Source organism: Lactuca virosa, chromosome 4, assembly GCF_052849685.1.
Source record: "Lactuca virosa cultivar CGN04683 chromosome 4, Lactuca_virosa_CGN04683_v6, whole genome shotgun sequence".
Lineage (NCBI taxonomy): Eukaryota > Viridiplantae > Streptophyta > Magnoliopsida > Asterales > Asteraceae > Lactuca > Lactuca virosa.
The window spans coordinates 520,207,075-520,234,017 of record NC_136429.1 but is presented as its reverse complement, the minus strand read 5'-3'; the positions used below and the strand labels follow the sequence as shown (position 1 = coordinate 520,234,017).

The 26,943-nt window shown below is 36.7% G+C and overlaps 1 protein-coding gene and 1 pseudogene across 3 annotated transcripts; one reads left to right on the top strand and one right to left on the bottom strand.

Moving 5' to 3' along the window:
* Positions 1-6,827: 6,827 nt before the first annotated feature.
* LOC145109442 (uncharacterized) lies at positions 6,828-9,234 on the top strand. Of its 3 annotated transcripts, none has more exons than XR_013709012.1 (7): positions 6,828-7,499; positions 7,630-7,793; positions 8,226-8,308; positions 8,497-8,554; positions 8,665-8,714; positions 8,842-8,934; positions 9,038-9,234. XR_013709012.1 is itself a non-coding variant. In XM_079046593.1 (7 exons), exons 3-7 carry the CDS (start codon positions 8,349-8,351, stop codon positions 9,122-9,124), a joined length of 306 nt encoding a protein of 101 aa, XP_078902719.1. In that variant the 5' UTR covers positions 6,829-7,499; positions 7,630-7,793; positions 8,226-8,348; the 3' UTR covers positions 9,125-9,234. The 3 variants fall into 3 exon arrangements, 1 of the variants encoding a protein (XP_078902719.1); XM_079046593.1 differs by having other exon boundaries at positions 6,829-7,499; positions 8,226-8,366; XR_013709011.1 differs by having other exon boundaries at positions 6,830-7,499; positions 8,665-8,766.
* An 11,549-nt stretch (positions 9,235-20,783) lies between these two features.
* LOC145107097 (secreted RxLR effector protein 161 pseudogene) lies at positions 20,784-21,353 on the bottom strand (annotated as a pseudogene).
* Positions 21,354-26,943: the final 5,590 nt, after the last annotated feature.

Here is a 26,943-nt window from a genome sequence, read left to right as displayed (position 1 = left end):
TAAAATTCTAGGGTTTGGAATTTAATTATTTCAAAATTAAACTTTTGATCCAAAAAATTTAAATCCCAAAACTTGAGGGCAAGTTTTGAAACATTTCAAAACTATCTAGATCAAAATTCAAATAATATAATTAAACATTTAATTGGTGATTATCTAATTTTGACCTAATCCAATTTCATTCAAGATAATTGATCAAATAACTCAAATAATTATGATTTATCAAATAAGGTAATAATGATCTTATTAAATTATAAATACCTTTTATTTTGACAAAGATAATCACAAAGAATCAATAAAATTCGGATTTTATTAATTAAAAACAATTATGGTAATTATCCCAAGTCAAAATAAGCAAAAATCCCGAATTTCCCTCTGTCTGACTCCCCGACTCGCCGAGTCCCTTACAGAACTCGTCGAGTACACTTTGGGACTCAACGAGTTTGTCAGGGAGAAGGCAAGAAAAACGATTTTAAGCAATGAACAAACATACCATGCATCAAATACAATAGAAACCAAGCAATGCTCTGATACTATTGATGGGTTTTGAGCAAAAGAACATTCCTATGTACACATGCAAAACCCTAAAGCTTTGGATCTAGGTTTCTCTATTGTACATGCAAATTTATCCAAAGCTTTTAAACTCTAGAGCTAGCGTATCAAAATCGAAATACATATAAAACAGGTTTAGATGTTTACCTCTTGATAGTTGCAATAATCTTCTAGCTTTGAGGGCCTAGTATCACAAGTGTAATACCTCTAATGGCTTACAAACACCAAGGCAAGAAGATGATCTAGGAGAGAGGGGATGGAGGCAGAATTTCGGCTATAGGAACTCTAGGGTTTCTTCTGGTAACCGAAATGTGCAGCCCTCGGGGTCCTTAAATAGTTGAGCTGCTAGGGTTTCAGCCAAAACCCTAATTGGATAACTTAGGCCTTAAGCAGTCCAAAGAACCTTCTGGAATAAGTCTTGGACGATTTCAAGGTGGGCTTCCACCCCAATTTCTTCCACCCTCATATCCATAAGGATCCACAGCCCAAAACTCAATTATCTTATAATTAACAATTCCAGTCCCCTTTATTTAATTAATCTCTTTTAGCCACAAAATTAATTCTTAATTAATTCTTTACTAATATTAATTAAACAATATGATTTCTCCTTTAATATATTATTCATATAATATATTAATAAACCATAATATCCTCTCTCTCTCTCTCTCCATAAATCATCATGTCAAGTTGCTTTGGTGAAGGCAACCCAAAAGGACTATGCTACAACCGGGTCAAGTACATACCAAATATAGTTATGGATAGACACTAATCCAACAAAATGTGGTTGTGAGAAGAATGTATACTAAATTTTGGGCACCAACAGGTAGATCGTATATTACCAGATCCCGAAAATTTGTTGGGTCATCAATTTCACTTCCTACTTCCCGACATCATTCTTCATATTTAAACATGTGTACATCCACATAAATTTATTGGAGTAGAGGTATTTGGTTGTTATAGATGAGCGATGGTGGTTTTGGTTATAGATTAGAGGAGGTGATGTGTATTATAGATTAGAGGACGTGAACAGGGGCAACCTGATGAGAGAGAGGGAGAGAGGGAGGGAGGGGGGGGGGAGAGAGAGAGAGCAGACCCTTTTAATTTTTAATTATTAAAATAAATAAAATAAGTATTAGATTTAAAAATGAAAGAAAAAGTGAAAATAAATACCCCAATGATATTATAGTCATTTCAGCTTACCGAGGGACCAAATCTACAACAAAACTAGCCCAAAAGGACCACGAAGCCAAAAAAGTCGAGGTTTGAACTATACCTCGAAAAAAATACATACCACAGGGACCATTTTCAGTTTTGTCATCATTTAATTATATAACTTATATATCTAGTATTCATTTTAAATTTCTTACTTATTTTTAAAATCTAATTATATTTCCCTATAAATCATAATGTTGGAATCAATAAAACTTCTCACCAAACTCTCAGAAATTAGTTACTTAGATTTCACGTTGCAAATAATTAATTTAAAATGCATCCAAACACTCAACGTAAGTTACAATGACATGTTTAAATCTCGATGTGCCCTTCAAGTTTGTGACTGGGATACCGAGGATCACAAACAAGGTGTGAATAACCATGCAAATGTACATGGTACCCTCAAAGTTACAGTCACCTAATCAATGTGTCGGTTAGCCACATACGCTCCATTGATCTATGACAAACATCGAGTCACCCTTTGTCACCTTTGCTAGACCCAAATTAGTGTGCCGGTTAACCACACACGCTCCACTAAGATCTTGGCAAGGGTACAAAGTGTAATTTCATGGAATAGCATCATTTTCATATTTTTCCTAAAGTAACTAAGATTGGGAATTTTATAAAAACATTTAGTTACTTTATTTATCATTATACTTTTAATGAGGAATTTAGTTGCCCTATCCTACCCGTTCGGCTAACGACCCTCCACCAATCAAGGAAGCGGTGAGTGAGAGTGGACACCCATTAAACTACCATTTTATAGGCAGTAATCTTATACCACACTTATAGATCGGCTTCATGAATGAGGCCTACTAACGGTAAGACTAACATTTATTTTATACATATATAATAATTATTCTTATAATATTACAATAGTATAGGGTTGAATTTTAAACTTGTAAAATTCTAGGGTTTGGAATTTAATTATTTCAAAATTAAACTTTTGATCCAAAAAATTTAAATCCCAAAACTTGAGGGCAAGTTTTGAAACATTTCAAAACTATCTAGATCAAAATTCAAATAATATAATTAAACATTTAATTGGTGATTATCTAATTTTGACCTAATCTAATTTCATTCAAGATAATTGATCAAATAACTCAAATAATTATGATTTATCAAATAAGGTAATAATGATCTTATTAAATTATAAATATCTTTTATTTTGACAAAGATAATCACATAGAATCAATAAAATTCGGATTTTATTAATTAAAAACAATTATGGTAATTATCCCAAGTCAAAATAAGCAAAAATCCTGAATTTCCCTCTGTCTGACTCCCCGACTCGCCGAGTCCCTTACAGAACTCGTCGAGTTCATCTGACTCGTCGAGTACACTTTGGGACTCGACGAGTTTGTCAGGGAGAAGGCAAGAAAAACAATTTTAAGCAATGAACAAACATACCATGCATCAAATAAAATAGAAACCAAGCAATGCTCTGATACTACTGATGGGTTTTGAGCAAAAGAACATTCCTATGTACACATGCAAAACCCTAAAGCTTTGGATCTAGGTTTCTCTATTGTACATGCAAATTTATCCAAAGCTTTTAAACCCTAGATCTGGCGTATCAAAATCGAAATACATATAAAACAGGTTTAGATGTTTACCTCTTGATAGTTGCAAGAATCTTCTAGCTTTGAGAGCCTAGTATCACAAGTGTAATACCTATAATGGCTTACAAACACCAAGGCAAGAAGATGATCTAGGAGAGAGGGGATGGAGGCAGAATTTCGGCTATAGGAACTCTAGGGTTTCTTCTGGTAACCGAAATGTGCAGCCCTCGGGGCCCTTAAATAGCTGAGCTGCTAGGGTTTCAGCCAAAACCCTAATTGGATAACTTAGGCCTTAAGCAGTCCAAAGAACCTTCTGGAATAAGTCTTGGACAATTTCAAGGTGGGCTTCCACTCTAATTTCGTCCACCCTCATATCCATAAGGATCCACAGCCCAAAACTCAATTATCTTCTAATTGACAATTCCAGTCCCCTTTATTTAATTAATCTCTTTTAGCCACAAAATTAATTCTTAATTAATTCTTGACTAATATTAATTAAACAATATGATTTCTACTTTAGTATATTATTCATATAATATATTAATAAACCATAATATCCTCTCTCTCCATAAATCACCCTGTCTAGTTGCTTTGGTGAAGGCAACCCAAAAGGACTATGCTACAACCGGGTCAAGTACATACCAAATATAGTTATGGATAGACACTAATCCAACAAAATGTGGCTGTGAGAAGAACGAATACTGAATTTTGGGCACCAACAGGTAGATCGTATATTACCAGATCCCGAAAATTTGTTGGGTCATCAATTTCACTTCCTACTTCTCGACATCATTCTTCATATTTAAACATGTGTACATCCACATAAATTTGTTGGAGTAGAGGTCTTTGGTTGTTATAGAGGAGCGATGGTGGTTTTGGTTATAGATTAGAGGAGGTGATGTTGATTATAGATTAGAGGACGTGAACAGGGGCAACCTGATGAGAGAGAGGGAGAGAGGGAGGGATGGGGGGGGGAGAGAGAGGGAGAGAGGGGACCCTTTTAATTTTTAATTATTAAAATAAATAAAATAAGTATTAGATTTAAAAATGAAAGAAAAATTGAAAATAAATACCCCAATGATATTATAGTAATTTCAGCTTAACGAGGGACCAAATCTGCAACAAAACTAGCCCAAAAGGACCACGAAGCCAAAAAAAATCGAGGTTTGAACTATACCTCGAAGAAAATGCATTCCACAGGGACCATTTTCAGTTTTGTCATCATTTAATTATATAACTTATATATCTAGTATTCATTTTAAATTTCTTATTTATTTTTAAAATCTAATTATATTACCCTATAAATCATAATGTTGGAATCAATAAAACTTCTCACCAAACTCTCAGAAATTAGTTACATAGATTTCACGTTGCAAATAATTAATTTAAAATGCATCCAAACACTCAACGTAAGTTACAACAACCATATATTCTCTCTCCTATAAACAAGAAAAATTTGTTAACCTTTTCTATGTCCAAAACCATTATGTTAGGGATTCACACAATCAGAAGATGAAAAACATCACTCTCTTGAAATCAATAATAATGTCACTCCTATTTTTTCAAGGTTAATATCCACCTTTATGAATTTAAAATTCGACATTACTTGATGTAATAATACGTGACAAGGACTTGTGGGGTCGGAAGTCTGTCTTTTTGTCATGTTCATTATTGAGTTTTCAACCAGCAAAAGAGTTTCCATAACTCCGATGACATGTTAGAGATCTAGGATAAAATAAGTAACTCAGTTTCGGTTCAAGACCTAGTAATGACATTGTAGGGTTTTCCACATTTGTTAGTTTCCCTCATTGTTAACCGGTTAGCTTCTCGTATGGATGAGAATTTGGGCCAGAAACCCAAACCGAACCGAACCGAACCGAACTGCAATAAGCAATTCGATTAGGATTTCAGGTATCTATATAGGCTTATTCGGTTCTCGGGTTATTCAGTTTGGGTTACCCAAATAAGAGCTTATTCGGTTCTAAATACCCGACCCGAATAAGCATTCGTCGTTCCTTTTCTCTTATCGACAGAATTTAAAATCACGATTCACACTTCTGTCCTTGTCGCTCATAACAGAGAAAAACCCTACGCTTGTTCTCGTCGTTTCAAAATCGACCATTCTTCTCAAATATTTCCAAACTCAAAATCACTTATGTCGATCTTCCTCTTGTTTCAGACGTTCAAAAATCAACCCTTCCTATTGTCTCTAAGGATTCACGAATTCGTAATTTGTCTAGTAATGGAAAATTAGACGCCAACTCAAGAAACTCAAGTAAGAAATTAAGTCTCATTATGTTAATCTACTATGTAAATGCTATTTTTTCAATGTGTTATTGTGTTATGTTAGTTTTTGAATGTTTTATGTTCATTGTTATTCTATTATTCGGGTTATCACTACTAGAAAAAAGGCTTTTCTTGACAGACAAATTACGACATACAACACTTTTATGACAGGCATAAACGTCTGTCATAAAATTTATGTCATATATCGTAAAATATCAATGATTTACGACAGACAAAAATGTATGTCGTAATTTTATGTCATATTTTAAAAAGTAATTTAAAATGATTTTTATCTGTTAATAGTATAAGAAAAAGTTAGCAATCGCAAACAATAATACAATGATTCTATGTCGACAAGTACATGAACACTATATAGTATGAAAAAAAATTAAAGCAGGTTTAAAGGATGTGAGTTGAATATTAAAACCAATAAACCACTACATTAGTGCAAAAAAACTAATTACAAAGCAGGGAAAAAAACCCGAACAGTCTAACAATTTGAAAAAACTCTAGTTTGGTGTGAGGAGAAAAAAAAACAAAAAGATGAGTGTTTGGAAAAAAAATTATATTTTGGTGAAAACTCTTAAAAAAAAACCTGAAGAATGACCTTTATAATCGATAGTTTAGCATTATTTTTGTTTGCTAACCTACAAATAATTGTTATTATATATAATAAAACGATGCATGGTAGAAAATTGCATATATAAAAAGGAAAATTATGCATGATAATAGCTAGCAAAACAACTATTTTTTTAAATGAAATAAATGTTTGGATGGTTTGTAAAAAAAAAAAAAAAGAGTTGAAGGACCATTTCTAGTGTCCATCTTGATGTTGTTGGACTGGTCCAATTATATGAAAAAGTTAATTTGGAAAGAGCCCAAAATGAAATTACAGCCCAATTAGATAACTATAGTCCATGGAAAACCAATTAGGCCCAATTTCCTTTTTTTTTTTTTTTTTAAGAATGCCGAGCGATTCTGGACCGCAATACGTATTTTGTTGGGGGAAGCTTGTGGAACGCGAGCGTAGAATGGTTGAACTTTATCTTTAAAAATTGGACCATTATTGTGTTGTAGGGATAGCCCAATAAAACCAGAAACTGGATTGGGGAAGCCCAAAATAGGATTCTTTGCAGCTCATCTCGAAATTAGGCCCAAATGAAGATTTTCTTGTTTGAACGTACTAGGGCACCCACAGGCCCACTTGTTGACGTATGTTGCCCTTACATCTTCGATCTCCAAGGAAGGATGCGCTCGGCGACTGGACACCTAGTGGTCGGAGCTGTGATGCTATTTCCGGCGCCGATTGATAGTACGGGAGTCAACAGTTGCTACGGGCGGTGACGACGGAGACCGCCAATGGAGCTGTTTCAGCGGATCTCACGTCAGCAAGTTGGGAACGTCGATCTCTCTGGCGGGAGGTCACGCAATGGTCGAGAGGTGCGATGGAGCTTCGCCGTCGACAAGAGATGGTGGTGACGGGCGTTGAAGATGCTGCTGTTAAGGGTCGACAGACGGTGGTGCTTCATCGTAGACCACCGGAGCTCGCCACACGGGTGCGATGGCTCTGAAATCGCCGGACGAGAAAGAGAAAGCCCTGCCTTCGTTTCTTCTCCCTCTTCACGATCAGTTAATGCTTCCAGAATTGTCGATGCAAGTCTTCGCTCTCCTCTCTTCCCCAGTCGAGCCAAGCGCCGACGACGTTCCTCCGATTCACCACTATCGCATTATTTGCCATTCATCCGTGTTCTTGAGTCGGCTGCTTTCGATGGTAGCCTTCCATTTCTATTTCCCCCATTCAATAGCATGTGCACAACAGCTGTTCGATGAAATGCTTACATGAATTGGGAGTGCATTTTGAGTATATCTATCTCCCTCTGTTCATAATCGGTGAGCTCCCTCCCTCTCTCTCTCTCTCTCTCTCTCTCGCTCGCTCTCTCTCTCCAATTTGCTTTAATCAGTCCAGGTGTAACAAACTCTAATCTTTATTGTATTCTCAATTGGATGGATTGAACAACAGAGAGGATCGTGTTGTATATAATTGCCCCAATTTTCACGAAGTTCAGAGAAATCAATGGAAGTCTCCCAGCCGGATTTGAAGCTTTTCAGCGTTCGGATAGTGTCAATTGATTACTACGTCTCCTCCAATTCCAGGCTTTGATCTCTGTTACAGTAGCATTCAAGGTATCTATGCTCATGAACTATATTTTATTTATCTCATCTTGAGTCATAACTTTTCTACACTCTTACAAGTGTCTCCATTTACCATGGTACTATGCGCTATCGTTTTGGAAATTTGATGCGGCTATTTGTACTTAATTGATTCAATAACACAAAGTTTTGAAGTTTTTCAATTCCTCTAAAGAAATGCATGCACTTTGCATTTGTACCACATAAATTGCTCCCAACACAACACACAAAGCCTTTATTTTAAATAACTCCAAATGAATGTTCAAGTATTAAAGCTGAAGATATGATAATTGAAATGGCTTGTTTACACCATAAAAGTACACCGATTGTACTATATAAAATAGTGAGGGTCTATGTCTGCTTTGCAAAGAAAGTTCTTTTGCAAATGTTTATATGTCTCTGTTACTTATATTTCTGAATGGACAGGTGGGAAGGTGAATGAGGTTTCTGTGATTAGAGTATATGGGTCAACACCAGCTGGTCATAAGACATGTTTGCATATTCATCCAGTAAGTTTCTCACATTGATACTCTAAAAACTTGGGAGTTTATGAGAAACTGCAATTTGGTAGGTACTTATGGTTGACAATGTAGAATCAAGTTTCATTTTTTGATACAAAGTGTTGTTTTTATTTGATTGCTATTTGTCAAATAGCTATTGAGTATGATGAGTATGAAGTATCTTGATTATGATGCAGGCTTTACCATATCTATATGTTCCTTGTTCAGATATAGTTCATCAACCAGACCAAGAAGGTATTGCACATATTCTTAATGGCATTGATGTCATTAAATTCTTTCTCAATTGCTAATACAAGAGCTACATATAATCATCTTTTTGCTCATTGTTGGCTAATATTGATCAGGTGATGTGTGTGCGCGGATGATATCTCTCGCTCTTGAAAGGGCACTGAAGGTATTTTTTTTCCTGAAAAATGTGTGTTTGCAGGATCTCATGTTAACTATAGGTATAATTCTTCAACTGTTACAACTTAAAGCTAGTGTTGGATCAATGTCTAACAATTTGTTATATAATTGTACAGTGTCCCTTTCAGCCTGGTTACACAGAATGCGGGTATTATGTTCTTAAGTTCATGAAAGCGGTTGTTGAAGGACTTGAAGTGTTGAATAACAATGTAAGTAAATCTATTAGTTACTTGATGGACTTGAAGTGTTGTAGAATATTTATATATATAATTATTTAATGGTTTTTTGCTAATATATTAGTTTTTGTCTCAGTTTTGGGGGAAGAATGAATATACAGACGTCGAGCTTGATAGGGTGCGTGAAGAATGGGCTACTTATGTCATAAATTTTATTTACTAGTGATATGAATTTGACAATTACTTTTTGATGAATTTGGAGCGTATTTTTGAATTTGACACTATAGTTCGTGTAAGCCTTTTTATATATGTATGATGTTTTATTTTGCGTTATTAGACACTAAATATATAGTTTAGTTTGATTAAGATTTGGTGTGTGTGTGTGTTTATATATATATATATATATATATATATATATATATATATATATGACATACAAAGCATGTCGTAAAAATGTCAAAAATCATATTTTACAAAACATGTTGTAAATGTCCGTCATAAATACAAAAAAGTTACGAATTATGACAAAGTCGGTCGTAAATGTATGTCGCAAACGCATGTCGTGTATGTATGTTGTAATTGTTGGTCATAAAAGTCTGTCGTAAACTTTATGATAGACCTAATGTCTGTCATTTTCCTTTATGACATAGCTTTCAATGACAGACATTTGTCTGTCATATATAGGCATTTATGACAGACATTGTCTGTCAAGGAAAACCTTTTTTCTAGTAGTGTATTCGGGTTATAGAATCTCAATACGGTTTATTCGGTTTTTTTTTTTCGATTATATTAGGTTCTTAATCATCTTATACATGTTATTCGGGTTATTCAGGTAATAACCGAACCGAACCGATTAATACCTGAACCGAATCGAACCCGTATTGGTTAATCGGTTCGGTTTTCAGTTCATGCAATTACCCTTATTCGGTTTTCAGGTTATTCGGGTTCGGGTCGGTTCGGTCCGGTTCCGACCCGAATAACATCCCTAGCTTCTCGTTCTTAACAGGCCGTTAAGTACATGCTTAAACACTCATAATGGGATAGAGGTTGTTTATGGGGTTCTTAGGGTCGCCACGATTCAACCTTTTGGGGTTTGGGATAAAAAATTCGGCTATTGGATTCGAATGATTAATAATAAAACATATAACTATTGGTATAGTTTTGAAAATGTTAGTTGTTTATTTTGGTGTTTTTACTAAAAAAACAGTTATCTCTAGCAATAAAAGTAAAATCTCATAATCAAGAAACTTGTAATATCTTATATGCATCCACCCATACGTAAAGTTCTCAAATACTAACTGAAAACCTATATAAAAGTGAGTGGGCTTGTCATCCAGCAATAAATGGGCTTGGTCCTCAAAATGATGCCTTCGGCCTTTTAGAGTTTGAGGCGTATTATCTAATCGATTTATTTCTACGTTAAGGTTGTAATACTTGGTCCGTTCTATATTTATTGTCAATTTTTTACTTTTATTTTTCAGTTTTGACCTTAAATATTATTATTTGTGTTGTAAATTACTTGATGAAACTTATAAATAACAATAAAAAGACATTTAAAGCACAATCAATTTATATATTTTGGATCAAGTATTATACAATCCTAACGGTCTCTTATTTTGCTTATATTAGTTATACAGTATTAGTAACCTTTTAATCGTTTTAATCCCAAAATAAAAATTCATCCTAAGCCCACCCGTCCCCTTTATAGCCCAATTTCTTTAATTTTGTATTGGACAATTACAAATTTCCTACATACAAATATACAATAACAAACATAATTACCTACCTAAAACTGCAAATCAGCTGCAATAGATGGACAATTACAAATCATCGGCAAAGAGGCTAATGCAATTACATTCATCAACATTCTTTTTTACCAACTTCAATTTCAATAAAAAGGTAATTTCTAATTCTTATTAGTTAATGCATATTTAAGTTTTGTGTAATTTGTGGTTAATATTTTTGTTGAACACTATAATTTGTAATTAATGATAAACTTATGATTGGTTTTTTATTTCTTATACCATCGAATCTGTTTTCAAACGAAAAAAGATGTTCACGACTTACAACCACATATTGTTAGTGATAATATTAGGGTAGATGTTCATAATAGATACCCATGGTTCACAACCTGCCCACTTCCTGAAAGGAATCTGCATATTCAGCAAATAAATAGCAATTATGTCTATCAATATGTATGGTCTTGGATTATCAATAATGTTTTTTCTTTAGAATTTAGATACCTGATCGACCCGCTTACTTCTATTATGTTAATATTAATCACTATTATTGGAATTATGGTTCTCATTTATAGTGATAATCATATGTCTCATGACCACAGATATTTCAGATTTTTTTGTTTATATGAGCTTTTTCAGTAATTTGTATTTTTTAGAAAGTAGTTGGGATATGTTTGTATCTGTTAATAGGATTTTTAGTAATATGAAAGAGCTTCACTTATCCTAAAATCCTAGCTCCGCCACCGGTAATGATGATGAAAATCATGAATCTCGAGGCTTCCTGAATCTTTTGTCTGTCATCTCTCTCATTAATTGTTCTTACATGTATGATACTTGGAGATGGAAATGAGGTGCTGTGGGATATTTCTTTCCGATGCATTCCTTGAGGAAATATAGTGGTTGAGATGCTTTTGATGTTGACCCGTTCAAGTTCACATTGTCCAGTTGAGTTTCATTTAAGGTTAACTGTTTTATTTGACGGTTTTTCATAAATTGTATCTCGTTGGCTTCCCATATAGCCCTCAGCGATGTTAATATCTCTTCCACCCTTTGCTCTTTTTGCGATGACCGTTAATGATGATGTTGACCATGTGTTTTTCGAGTGTATCTTCTCCAAGTCTCTACGAACCGGAGTTGTGTTTTCCTAGAGCAACTTCTTAAGTCTATTAAGATGAATCTTTTGCGTTTGTTGGAGATCTCTAATCCCATTAGTACGGTGTTGAAGCTTAAGCATGCTCTTGTGTACACGATTCTTTGGCGGATTTGGAAGTCCAGAAACGCTTTGCTTATCAGAAAGATTAGATGCTCCTCTTTGAAGACCGTGAATGAGGTCAAACTTATGTCTTTGGATTGGATTGATTGATTAAACACAAAGTCCAATAATGGTTTTTTATTTTTACATATATCAATGGATATCAAATACTTTTAAACAACCAATATTAATATAGGAATAACTAATCACTAATCTCCGTTACTCCAGTTGAATCACACTTTATCCAAGATCGAGACAGAGTAACCGTTAAATTTTCCGGCATCCATCGTCTGATCCTCAGGCAACGGAGTTTCATCCTCACCACCGTGTCTCCAAATCTTCCAAACCCTAACAAGATCAATCACCAACATAACAAACAGAACTAAACTCCCCACAGACACAACAATGTACATATCCATCGTCTCCGCTAACCGATAAACAAATCCAAACGTTATCACCGTAGTGAGAAACCAGCTATCCAACTTCAACAATAATTGCTGCATCAATTTCTCGTGTTTAGGCAGGGAAATGAATTTAGATAAGCATAATCTCGACAAACCGAAGCCTACATAAAGCAATGCAAAGAAAATCGCAAATGAATTGTTATTGCTGCTGATGGCTTTGGAGATCGTACGGGTGAAGTTAGGGATTATGATGACGACGATAATTGGAGTCCACTGATCTTCGTCACAATCTCTTTGGATCATGCTATTTGGATTTAGGGTTACCTTCTTGCGGAGAGGGATTTGGATTCCCATTCTGATTAGTTCGAGGAGGTGAGGGTTTGAATTGTTTGTGTAGATTATCAATTTTCACAGAAAATTGAAGTGATGAAGTTTGGAGATGGAAGCAGTAGGGTTTATAGATACAGAAGCGCGAAAGTAAGCTTCCATGGAGTTTCGTAGCAGCTTGAAACTGATTTCGCAGCCGTTTCAGTGATGGGGGAGGGAAGAGTAAAGGAAATTCACAGGAAAGCATATGTTGCCGGTGGGTCTCCACCATAATAAAAAGCGAATAAAAAAATATTAACATACATAATCACAAAAATGAATAAGAAAATACATTAATTTAAAAATACAAATCTAGCCAAAATTTTTAATTACTTATCAAAAAATAGCCAAAAAAACCACTTAGCCAAAAATAGCCCCCAAAAGAGTAGTCAACTTTCCGCAGTTGACTACTCTTTTCCCCTAAGACTACTCTTTTCTCTTAATGGGCTACTGTTTCACGGACCCGTTTATTTTTTTCGTGACCCATTAGCCCAAAGTATATACTGTAAAATTTTTCAGATTAGGTCATTTTTTCCTATTTTTTTTGTTGGTTTTGCTATTTTTTTCTCTCAATGGAGCACCCGAAGAACAACCAGGTTTGTCTACTTTTCATCAAAATTTTACCGTGTTTGTGAGTATGAGTATGTTTTGTATATGGGGTTAAGTTTTTTTTGAAAAAAATTGAAAAAAAAAATATAAAACCGTAGGTTTCATACGAAACCTACGGTGTACAAGTGCCCAATGCACAGATTGTGCAGTGTCGACTTGTACACCTACGGTTTCGTATGAACCGTACGTAATTTTTTTTGACAAAACAGTAGATTAAACCCCAAAACCGTAGCTTTTTTGACAAAACAGTAGATTAAACCCCAAAACAGTAGACTTTAAAAAAAAACGTATTTTTTTTCCCAACCGTAGGCTATAGTTTGGGAAACCGTAGCTAAACCGAGAGGAAACCGTAGGTTTTAAAAACCATACAATTTTGTTTCTTAGAAATGAAAAAAAAAATTATACAAAACACGAAACAGTAGACGAATTGACGAAACAGTAGACGAATATAGAAACCTACGGTTTCGTGAGCTATATTTGGACATTTACTAATTTTTGGCTAAAAATTGCTAATCACTTCCTTAATTTGGCTAGATTAGTAATTACCCCTTTAATCTTTTACAAAATTGATGTTTTTTTTTTGTCAATAACACCTTTAGAAACGTTTTTTTTTCAGTATGAGCTTTGTTTCTAACTTTCGATTACATTTTACAATAAGTAAAGGTTTTCGGAATATGGATTTAAAACCTGGCGAAGATAATCTAATTAGAGATGAACATTTGTCTAGAAAAAAATCGGAACCGGGATGTTGGTCAAGTTCTCGGTTCTCTACGTCCTATTAAACCGGTTTTCAGTTCTTCGGTTCTCGATTCGGAATCAAACACATCCCTAAAGAGAATACTTATTTTTAAATTTTAGATATTATGAATATTTCATAGGTTACAAAGATTTAGCTTAAAGGATATGTTTCACAACTTAGAAGATTATGAAATGCTTATATTCATTTTTTTAATATCATTAGAATAGGGGTGGACATTTGGAACTATGGACCGGATCGGACCGGACCATTTTTTTGTACCTCGGGGCAGGTTCTCGATTCTAGGATTTGAGCAAAACCGGTCTGGTCTGCCTGGTTCCAGGTAAAAACCACTTTTGGACCGACTTATTTTAAAAAAAAATTGTATTTTGTGAAAATTTTTAAACAGGCATATCTCATTCCTTTTAAGTCTGATTGATATGCGAGTTTTTTCCAACTTGTAATTTAGAGTTTGTAGATGATTTTAGACTATAATTTTGTTATTTTTGGTGTTATATTCGATGAGTTACAATCCTTCAAAGATGAGATATCAAAGCTAAATATTTCAGCTTTTCATCAAGAAATTTAAACTTTTGTATTCTATGAAATTCTTTAAACAAGCATATCTCATTCGTTTTAAGTCGGATTGACATGCGGGTTTTCCTAACGTGTAATTTAGAGTATGTAGATGATTTTAGACTATAGTTTTGTTGTTTTGGGTGTTATATTCAATGACTTACAATCCTTTAAAGATGAAATATCAAAGCTGAAATATTTCAGCTTTTCAGCAAGAAATTTAAACTTTTGTATTCTGTGAAATTCTTTAAACAAACATATCTCATTTGTTTTAAGTTGGATTGACATAAGCTTTTTTCCAACGTGTAATTTAGAGTTTGTAGATGATTTTAGACTATAATTTTGTTGTTTTTAGTTTTATATTTGGTGAGTTACAATCCTTCAAAGATGAGATATCAAAGCTAAAATATTTCAGCTTTTCGGCAAAAAATTTAAACTTTTGTATTCTGTGAAATTCTTTAAACAAACATATCTTATTTGTTTTAAATTGAATTGACATGCGGTTTTTTCCAACGTGTAATTTAGAGTTTGTAGATGAGTTTAAACTATAATTTTGTTGTTTTTAATGTAATATTCAATAAGTTACAATCCTTCAAACAAATGATATAAAGTATAAACAATTAAAGTTTAACTGGTCCAAAGGGCACAAGAAACAGAAACATATTCATTTTTACGAGTTATACCGTATCAAACCCAAAAAAAGTATTCATTTTAACAACTTGTAACGTATCAAACCCAGCAACATATTTGTTTTAACGGGTTGTATCAAACTAAAAAACGCGTTTTAACAAGTTGTGTCGTATGCATGTAAAGTTGTACCGGTCGAAACGAGTCCAAGAACTGGAAAATCCAGACATGGACATGGACCCGGTAAGTCTCATCCGGTCCGGTCCACAGTCCACAATATTCTTCGAAACCGGTCCGGTCCAAATGCTCACCCCTATAATCAAGGGCCACCATTGAATCAAGACCTAGATAAGAGATTGTTGAATTACTTGGAAATAAGAGATTAGACAACTAAACCCTCAATGATAGGAAAAACTATGTAAGTCTTTGGCTATTGTAATTGTTCGAAAACAAATACTTAAATCTCGATCAACTTAAAGTATCTATGGTGCCTAGAGAAATTTAAGTGTAATATTGCCAATTTGCCATGAGTATAGATATATTTGAGCATGTGTATTCAAACATGCTTACCTCCTTTTCCTTTTCCTTTTCCTTTTCCATTTTCTTTTTCTTCATTTACTTTTCTTATTCCTCTTCGTTGGATGCCACTCACAAATGCCCTCCTCAACAAAGCCTTGATTTGCTTCTCTATCAAACAAAACCTTTCCTCCATCAATCGTTCATACAATAAAGAAGATGATCTTGATTACATCGGTCAAGCTTGGCTAGGTTCTTGTTATCATCCAATTATGATGAACTGGAACGAGAACACAAGACGTTGCAAGTGGGATGGTGTCACTTGCAACCACTTGGGTATCTATTTTTGTGGTTTGGTGGGGTCCATTCCCAAATCCATAGTTAGCCTTAGAAACCTTACTACTCTTGATTTATCACCAAACAAGTTTAACGGAACATTTCCTTCATTCTTGTTTACCCTCCCTTTGCTAGAAAATGGTATCTAGCAAAGGGAGGGTAAACAAGAATGAAGGAAATGTTCCGTTAAACTTGTTTGGTGATAAATCAAGAGTAGTAAGGTTTCTAAGGCTAACTATGGATTTGGGAATGGACCCCACCAAACCACAAAAATAGATACCCAAGTGGTTGCAAGTGACACCATCCCACTTGCAACGTCCTGTGTTCTCGTTCCAGTTTGGTCGTTTTCCGGAAAAAATTTCCAAGAAAAATGAGAATTTTGAAAACGCGGTTAGTTCATCTATTTTTCTAAAATTTTCCGTTATCTAAAATTACAAAGAAGTTGGAAATTTTTGGAAAACCGATAATCATTGTTTTCTAGTTTTTTCTAATTCTATAATTTTTCTAAAATATAAACACACAACTACTCTCACCCTACCCACCTCTACCCACCCCACCTTAACACCTCCAACCCACCACACCCCTACCCACCCACTCCCAAGCCCACCCCTACACTCACAAACACACCCCCACCCATACCCCCACAATCACACAAACAAACACACACACACACACAAGCAAACACCCCCCCCCCCCCCCCCACACACACACACCTACCCCCACAAACACACACACCCACACCCACCCCCAAAAACACACACACATACATACCCACAAACACACCCCCACAAACGCACAAACACAAACACACACACACACATATACCCACTCCCACCCTTACAAACACACACCCACACCCACACACACACACCCACAAACACACCCCTATCCACACCCCACACAAACAGACACACACACACACCCCACAAACACACACACACACACACACCCACACCCACACCGACCCCCACAATCACCGACCTACCATCACCACTACCACTACCCTATCCGTAGCACCACCGCTGTCGTCGCCATCACAACCACTGCCACAATTGTCATTGTCGCCGCCACCCCACTGCCGCCACCACCACCACCACCATCACCGTCGCCATCATCGACACCACCACTGCCCCCGCCGCCGCCCCACCCCCACCCTGTCACCGATACCGTTTTCGAAAAATAAAAACCGATAGAAAAATACACATCTAAACACGTTTTCTAATTTTCTAAAACTGAAAATGAAAAATGAATAAGTTTTAACTAAACGCGTTTTCTAATTTTTACAATGAAAACTGAAAACGGAAAAGGGAAAACGAAAAATAGAAAATGAAAACTATTTTTCCATAACTAAACACAACCTTACCATCTGAGTTGTTCAACTGTTGTTCACTAAAGAGATTCTCCCTCTCGGTAAATCAGTTTGATGGCGAGATTAATGGAGGCTTTAGTACTCCATCCTCATTTATCCAACCCACAAATCTCAATTACCTTGATCTTTCATTTAAAAATTTCACCGGATTATGGGATCTGAATACATTGCTATCAATCCTACCTAACCTTCAAAATCTTGATCTCTCTTACAGTGGCTTAACTGTTGTGAACAACAATGGTACCAACCATGTCAATCCTAGGTTATAATACTTAGAGTTGGCATCGTGCAAGCTTACTGTGTTTCTGGAGTCTTTACGAGCCATGAAAAATCTTATATATTTAGATCTATCAGTTAACGACATACATGGTCACATCCCTGATTGGGCAGGGGAGATTGGAGGAAACCTATTGAATTTTTTGAATTTGTCAAATAACTTCATAAAAGGGTTGCCAGAAATTCAATTTCAATGGGATAAAATTGAGTTTCTGTATCTTCAGTCTAACCAGATTCAAGGATCGTTCCCTCCATCAATTTGCAACATGAGAAAGCTACAAATCTTGGATATATCCAATAATAGCTTTAGTGGACTGATTCCACAATGCTTTGTATCAACTCCTCTCTTTTAATGGTAGATATGAGGAACAACGATTTTCATGGAATCATTCCAAATATGTACAAAGAGTGTGGAAGATTAGAAGGGTTTATTTTGAACGGAAATCGATTACAAGGAGAGGTCCCAAGTTCCTTGTCTAAATGTCAATCCTTGAAGGTATTAGATCTTGGAAACAACTAATTAACTGGTATGTTTCCAGGATGGTTAGCTCATCTTCCAGAGCTGCAAGTTCTTGTCCTCAAATCAAACAGGAAACACAACTTGAAGTTGATGGTGATGGCGATGTAGATGGTGAGAGTGGATTTCCATGGAGAGTGGTGATGTTGGGGTATGGTTATGGGACCGTAATTGGATTAGTGATGGGATATGTCATGTTGTCTACGGGAAGACAAAAGTGGTTCAATGCAATTGCTGATGCAGGAGAGCACATGCTCCGAACAACGGGAAACAAGAAAAGATATGTATATATTGGAAAATGAGTTTAACTTCTCAATGTAGTGTCTAAATCAGGTTGTAGCATCGATTATGTTTTGAATTTGGCAGAAATTGTTGTTATGGTGTATTTTTTATTCCTGTGTTAGTTTTGTAAACATTAGTAAGTACTGAAAGTATGTTTTCTGTCATTGCACATAATGGATTCCACTGATAAAGTATACAAAAACACATGTTAGAGGACTACAACACAAAATCGCCTTCACTAACATTAAAAATTTGACCAATGGTTTATAATCCATCATATTTGAAAGTTCTAAACAAGAGGAGTTATGGAACTTGTTAAGCATTGGTTTTGTGGTAGTTAGATATAAGTAAAAGTTGTTATCAGATTAGTTGAAAGGTTTTACAATAGTTCAACTTTATCAACAATGCTACATTGACTTGTACACATTTAATGAAAGTTTCTATTTTGTTGTCCTTTGGGCATATTTCGAGGTTCTAAATGCAGATAGTTCAGCATAACAATCTCTATGATGGTTCTCGCTTTGATATTCCTCATATCCAAAGACTCAACCTTGGTTACAATAATTTTACTTCTTCCGAACTTCGTTGGTAGGTATTCTAATAGTCTCTTTAGGAATTATGGACTGTATGCAACCTCATATTTTAAACGATCTTCTACGAAATTCTACTCATTTGAGAGAACTCTAGATTGGTGGTATTAATAGAGGTTGGATTTTACTCTCTTTTCTTAACTCGATTTCCAAGTGTGTTTGTGTGTATGTGTCGATTACCAGATCTAGTGGTGGTTTCACATGGTGGTTAGTGGCCGTGGCAGATGGTGGTGGTAGTGAATGACAGTGGTTACACAGGTGGTCAGTATTCTTGAATGTGTGTGTTTATAAAATTCTTCATGGGTGTTTGTATGTGCGCATGAAGATGTTATTGAATATATGTGTATTCATGAAGAACAAACCATGGTATTTTTTGAGATGTTTTTTTATTTATAATTTATTGATTTATTAAAAAAAACAATATACAAAAAATGTAAAAAGAATAAAAAATGGTAGAAAAGTCATTATACATGCAATATAGACCAACCACACAATAAATGAAACCACATGGACTAGCACATAGAGTTTTCGATAGTTGTGTTGAATCAACTTGTTTTGGATAACCATAAAGACTAACCACATAATTTTGTGTATTTTATAAAATAAAGCCATAATTAATTTTCGAAATAAGGATAACTTTTGTCATAATCTTTCCAAAAGACCGCAACAAGGGAATATGTCACTTTAGCCCTACAAACTATTCGTGTTTGTTTTAAAAGCCCCCTATGTTTCTTTTTGTAGTGTAGGGGCTTAAAGTCCAATTTGAGTGGTTAATTTGGTCACTTTACTTAGACTAAGCGGTTGTAATGTCATGTGTGTGTGTTTTATCCAACATGGCAAGGGAAAATGAAGACACAGTGTACAAATAGAATGCAATATGTGTAAGTAGATACACACGTGGACGGAACGGTCCCTCTCTTGATTTGGGCTCCATACGATTAATTCATTTTCCCCGGTGGGTTTTCCTCAACGCCCACCCACAATAACTCATTGTCTATGCAATTTCATCAGGGCTTCTCACCCACAAATTTTCTTTTCAAGAAGTAGTAATCACACTCAAGATCTAAGACTCTCTCTTTTCAAGAAGTAGAAGGTAACAATATGTTTCTAGATGGCTGGGGATGGCCAGAGAGAATGGTGGGTTGGGATGGCGGTGTTTCAGGTGGCTTTGCCTTCGGTTCGTCGCCGACACAAACAACGTTGTCCATAAAGTGAAAACAGGAAACTAAAAATAAAAGCTACTGCATAAACTCCCAGGAACTTTTATTGAAGAAACTTTACTTACAACTCCAATACAAGTGAATGTTTACAGGAACCTAATCAACTGATTTTATACTAGACAGAAACATATTAGTATTAAAGTAGAAATCTATAGAAACATATAAACATTCTATATTCTTATTTCCTTATGGCGCAAGGAAACAAAGAGGACTTGGACAACACTCCAAGAAACTTGACTTCTGGACCGGATCACACATTCTAGACACTTTCGATCTCAGATATTCACCAACAATCGCCCCCTGAATTTATGAGTCGAGGGTAATTCTTGCACACCAAGCAACGCTTTCATCTGTACGAACCTTATCCGAGCTAAGGCCTTCGTAAGTGGATCTGCTCGTTGCTTATCTACCGAAACATGTTCAACAATCACTTGCTCGTTTTCCACAAGCTCTCGAATAAAGTGGAATTAAGTGTGATTGTGTTTGCTTCTTCCATGAAATACATGATTCTTTGACAGTGCAATTGTTGATTTGTTGTCTATGCGAATCAGCAGCTTCTGTTTTTTCATTCCTGTCAGCTCAGCCAATAACTCCCTTAACCATATTGCCTGACATGCAACTGTAGTAGTTGCCATGGACTCAACTTCACACGAGGACAAAGCTATTGTATCTTGCTTCTGGGAGCACCAAGTGATAGTTGAGTCACCAAGATAGAAGACATGCCCTGTTGTACTTCTTCCATCATCAACATCCACATTTTGACTGCTATCACTGTAACCTAGCAAGCCCAAATCTTTACTTCGTTTATATACTATCCCAAAAGATGGAGTTCCACGCAAGTAACGAAGGATTTGCTTAATAGCGCGTGCATGTGATTCTCTTGGACTTTGCATATAACGACTAACTACTCCAACCGAATATGCTAAGTCAGGATGAGCGTGTAAGAGATATCGTAAGCAACCTACTATTTTTCGATAATAGGTAGTTTCAACTTCTGGTTCATCTTCAGCTTTTGATAACTTTAGTCCTGGCTCCATCGGACATTAACTTGCATTACACTCTTACATGCCCGCCTCTTTTAGAATCTTCATAGCATAACTCTCTTGACAGACCTTTACACAACTGCTTTCTTGCAATACTTCAATACCCAAGTAGCAAGTTAGTTTGCCAAGGTCTGACATTTCAAACTGTAACGCCATTAGTCTCTTGAATTGGTTTATAAACTCTAAACTTGTTCCCGTCACGAACAAATCATCTACATAAACCGCAACTATTATATATATTATCCATTAAAAACCTTTATAGAAACCGCATTTTCTTGCATGCATCTTTAAAAACCCATATTTTTCAACGTGTTGTTAAGATTTAAATTCCATGCTCTCGGAGATGGTCGAAGACCATATAAAGCTTTTTCCAATTTGTAGAGTTTTGTTTCTTCACCTTGCTTCACGAAACCTTCTGGTTGACTCACGTCCACTTCTTCTTTTAAATCTCCATATAAAATGTCGTTTTTACATCTAAGTGATGAATCTTCCATCTGTTCCCGGCTGCGAGAGCAATCAATAATCTTATTGTCTCGAGTCGAGCTACTCGCGAATACTTCATCAAAATCAATGCCTTGCTCTTGTACATAGCCTTTAGCTACTAGACGCGCTTTGTACCTTGTAATTGATCCATTCGTATTTCTTTTAATTTATACAACCATATTAACCCGATAGGTTTAGCATCTTTAGGTGGAGGAACTAATTTCCAAGTATTATTCTTCTCCACGTCCTCCTCCCGTACCCTTACCTGATGGTACCCGGAACTCAAGTCTATCTTGGAGAACCAACATGTTCCATATAGCTGATCAAAGAGATCGTCAATCCGGGGGAGTGGATAACGGTTCTTCACCGTCAATTTGTTCAACTCCCGGTAATCAATGCACATCCAGTGTGAACCATCATTCTTCTTGACGAAGAGAATCGGCGCTCCCCACGGAGAACTGCTCGGACGAATCAACTGCTTGCCTAGCAGCTCCTGTAGCTGAGATGACAACTCCTGCATCTCAGGTGGTGCCAATCGGTACGACACCTTGGTGATAGGGGCCACACCTGGCACAAGGTTGATCCTGAACTCGACCTGCCTCTCCGGAGGCACTCCGGGTAACTCCTCCTGGAATACATCAGCGAACTCCCTGACGACTGGAACCTCTAAAACCAAGACCTGATCCCTGACCCGCGTATCCACCACATACGCCAGATATCCCGCACACCCGTGCAGAATATACTGTCTAGCCCTGGAAGCTGAACAGAACCCTGAACCCAACCTGGTGCCCTCGCTGTAGATAACCAGTTCTCCCTCACTTGGGGTTCGAACTACCATATGCTGACCCTCACAGTCGATCATGGCACCGAATAGACTCAGCCAATCCATACCCACTATCACATAGACTTCCCCCATGGGAATCAGAATCAAATCAATCGGGAAGGATACCCCGAAGATCTCCAGAACGCAACCCTGATAGACTGAAGAGGCAGGAATCCCGTGTTCGTTGGCGATGGAGACTCGCAACGAACACTCTAGCTCTCCTAAGGGCAAACCGAACTCTCTCCTAAATGATCGAGAGACAAATGACCGACTCGCTCCAGAGTTAAATAATACAAGAGCAGGCAGAGAGTTCACTAAGAACGTACCTAACATAGGTACAAACACATAAAACATATAAAATCAATAAGATAAAGAATAGAAACATACCAGCCACCACATCCGGTGCTGTCCTAGCCTCTTCAGCCGTAAGCTGGAAAGCGCGTCCCCGAGCCTTCGGAGGCTCTGCTCTACCCTGACCCCCATCAGTAATCCTCAGTGTAGCCGGCGTTGGAGCCTATGCCGGCCTGGCAGCTAGTAGGGGACACTGAGCCTTCATGTTCTTCCATAAAATGAGATCTAAGCAAATAGAGATCAATGTAGCAACTTTTTACCTCTAAATGGATGCTAACAACAAGTAGATGCCAGATCCAAAGCCTTCTCCTCTCTTCAATCTCCTCAACCTTCAAGTTTCCTTCTCAAAAGCACAAGTTCCACTCTCCAAGGCTCACACACACTCAAGAAAGCACCAAAATGCGGCTAAGGTTTCCTTCTGGACTGTAAGAACGATGAAAGAGGCTACAAATGAGCCATAAGTTCTTTAAATAGGGTATAAACCCCTAAAAATTAGGGTTTCCCTTTACATCGCCTATTCTTCGAGTCGGGACCTTCCGACTCATCGAGTAAGTTCTAAGTCCTGCGTCCTCATAAATGATCTCTACTCGACGAGTTAGAGCTCCCCAACTCGCCGAGTCCATGCACAAAACCCTAAAAAATAGATAGTTTAATTAATACCTGAAACATGTGTTACAAGCACCTCCATGCGCATCCTCCAAATTGTGTAGTTTGTTGATGTCAAAGTCGGACATTGGAACTTGAACGACGTGTGTTCCTTAGCCGGTAGTTGCGACGATTCTCCTCCCGTCATCGCTACACGGTTTCAGCTAAAAAACAGATTTGATTTTGCTTCAAAAACAAGAAAAAAAGAATTGATTTTTTTTACTAATGGAGATCCCAAAAAAAAGAAACATAATAAGTTTGTTGGCCAACAAATTTTTGGGCCAAGTAGAAACCCAAAGTCAACCACCGGCCCGAATCGGCCCAAAGTCAAACAGCTATGCACGAATCTATATTTAGGTTTACACGAGTTCAACGACTTCTGAACAAAAAACGCTGGAACAGAAAAAACGGTTCAACTCAGATTCTCCACACGAGAACGTGTATGCTGTCGATGTTACTTGCTATTCAGATTCTCCACACGAGAAATCTGAATAGTAGCTGTTTTTCTCCCCACGAGTGTTGGTGATTTTAGTGTCACCATGTCATTTTAAGTAACTGGAACTAACATGTGAACTAAGGGGCTTCATGATTTGTACTCTAATATATGTACGGGGTTGTGCGGAGTGCACGCATGTATAAGATCGAGTCAGAAGCCGGTTCGACGACTAGTCGGGGGTCCGGGGGCAGCGCCCCCGGGTCCGGGGTTTCCAAAGGGGCAACGCCCCTTTGGCGGGGTCTAGGGGCAGCGCCCCTAGCGGGGTCCAAGGGGAAGAGCCCCTGGCTGGGGTCCCGAATTTTGCATGTGGGAACATAATGGAAAGCTCAATTTCTTGAGGGTGATTATGGTAAAACTAACGAAACTCGTTAGTTTTGGTAACGCTAATCCGGATTAATAATACTTGCTTCCAAAGCAACTAATGACGGCCCAACCCTAATGAAACCCTAATCGTGTTTAATATATAAACAACTCTTCCTTTCCAGAAGGGGGGACGTTCTTTAGCTCTCGTTTTTCATCACACATTCACGATTCCCTTTAGCATATTGGCTTACGTTTTCTGTGCCTAGAAACGTAAGTGTCCACTTGGATTATCCTAGGCTGAATTTCTTGTAACCCAGGCATAGGGTAGAAATATCAGTTCGGAAAGTGATATCACGATCCAAGTTGGTATCCAGATCTCCACCACAAACCCTAGACTTCCCAACAACGAGAACTCTGAAACGATTTCTCCACACGAGGGCTTCAAGCAATCGTCGGTGGTTAAACAGGAGGGCTTGGAGCAATCGCCAATTTCACTTGCAACACATGAATCGTCGATTTCAACACAAAATCTGAACAGGTTTGCAAGAATCTGATACCACTTAAAGTGCAAACAGGAAACGAAAAAAAAAATTACTGCATAAACTTGCAGGACTTTTATTGAAGAAACTCTACTCAAAACTCCAATACCAATGAATGTTTACAGGAACCTAATCAACTTTACAGGAACCTAATCAACTGATTTTCTACTAAACAGAAACATATTAATATAAAACTAGGAATCTATAGAAACATATAAACATTCCATATTCTTATTTCCTTATGGCTCAAGGAAACAAAGAAGAGTGGACTTGGACAACACTCCAAGCAACTTGAATTCTGGACCGGATCACACATTCTAGACACTTCCGATCTCAGATATTCACCAACAGTCCAGTGACACACCTTTAGTTCGTACTTGGATCGAACGGCCACCTTTTCCGGCGCTGCTGCCATTGACCACCCGTCTTCCATGTCTGGTTTCACTTCCGGCGTAGCTAGGTGGGTTCTCGTGGTTTCTCATTCCGACATGTATTGAAGGTGAATAAGAGGAAGATGATGGGATCTATGTCAGACGGTCATCTGTTTCCTCTGATTCTCACCATTGATTCACCTTCATTCTTTTTAATCTTCTCTCAAACAGGTAAATGTATGTTTATAATTTACTCACCATTTATCATAAAATCAATCTGGTTTCCATGAAATTTGCAATAACTCTTTAATTCGTGTCCCGAGGACACGAACCCTACTTCCATTTATATGAATATTTTTTTTAGGTAGATTCATTTGTAATCATTATTTGATTATTTATTTTGTTAGATTCGTCATCTAACATAATTTCACCATTATTTATATTTTTAAGATTATAATAGTATCACCATAATTGCCAAAAAAAAAGCCTATTATACATCTAGTAAATGCAGGAAAATAATAAATTATATTAGGCATAAAGTAGTATATAATTCATAATAAACTACTAGAAAACATAGGGTTTTCCTACGGAAAATAGCCACGGAAAATTTCCGTAGCTAATTAGCTACGGAATCGCTACGGATCAACTACAAAATGGGATGCCCTAGTTTAGTAACGGAATAGCTATAGAATAGCTACGGACTAGCCACATATGCTAATCCGTAGCTATTCCGTAGCTAATTAGCTACGGAATGGCTACGGAATACCTACAGATACTAATTACCTACGGATTAGCTACGGAGTATGCTTTCCGTTAGAATTCTGTAGCTAATCCATAGCTAAGTAGCTACGGATTAGCCACAAATTTTTCTTATTTTCGATTTTTCGGGCACCAAACGTCGTTTTTTTCGCTTCGTTCTTTTCACACCTCTACTATACATGATTCTCTATATTTTCACAAACTTGTAGCTATTAGTATCATTCATAAAGTCGTGTGCCCCTTCGGGATCAAGTACTCGTTTCACAGTTTAACATTGTAATGCCTATACTTTTCACCAACTTGTGATAGATTATGTTTGTATATGTATATTTATATACATGAATGAGTTGTGGTATATGTGTACGTGTATATGTGTATGTATACGTGTTTGTGAGATGTATGTGAACGTATTCATAAGCATTATAGTGTTAAACCACTAAACGAGTAATGGATCCCGTATGTGCACACAACTTTATGAATGATATTAATAGCTATAAGTTGGTGAAAATATAGATAATCATGTATAATAGAGGTGTGTAAAAAACAGAGCGAAAAAAACGAAGTTTGGTGCCCGAAAAATCAAAAATAAGAAAATTTTGTAGCTAATCCGTAGCTAATTAGCTACGGATTAGCTAATTACCATCATCATCACCATCATCATCATCATCATCACCATCACCACCATCACCACCACCACCACCATCATCATCATCATCATCATCATCATCATCATCATCATCATCATCATCATCATCATCACCATCATCATCACCACCACCACCACCATCATCATCATCATCGCCATCACCATCAT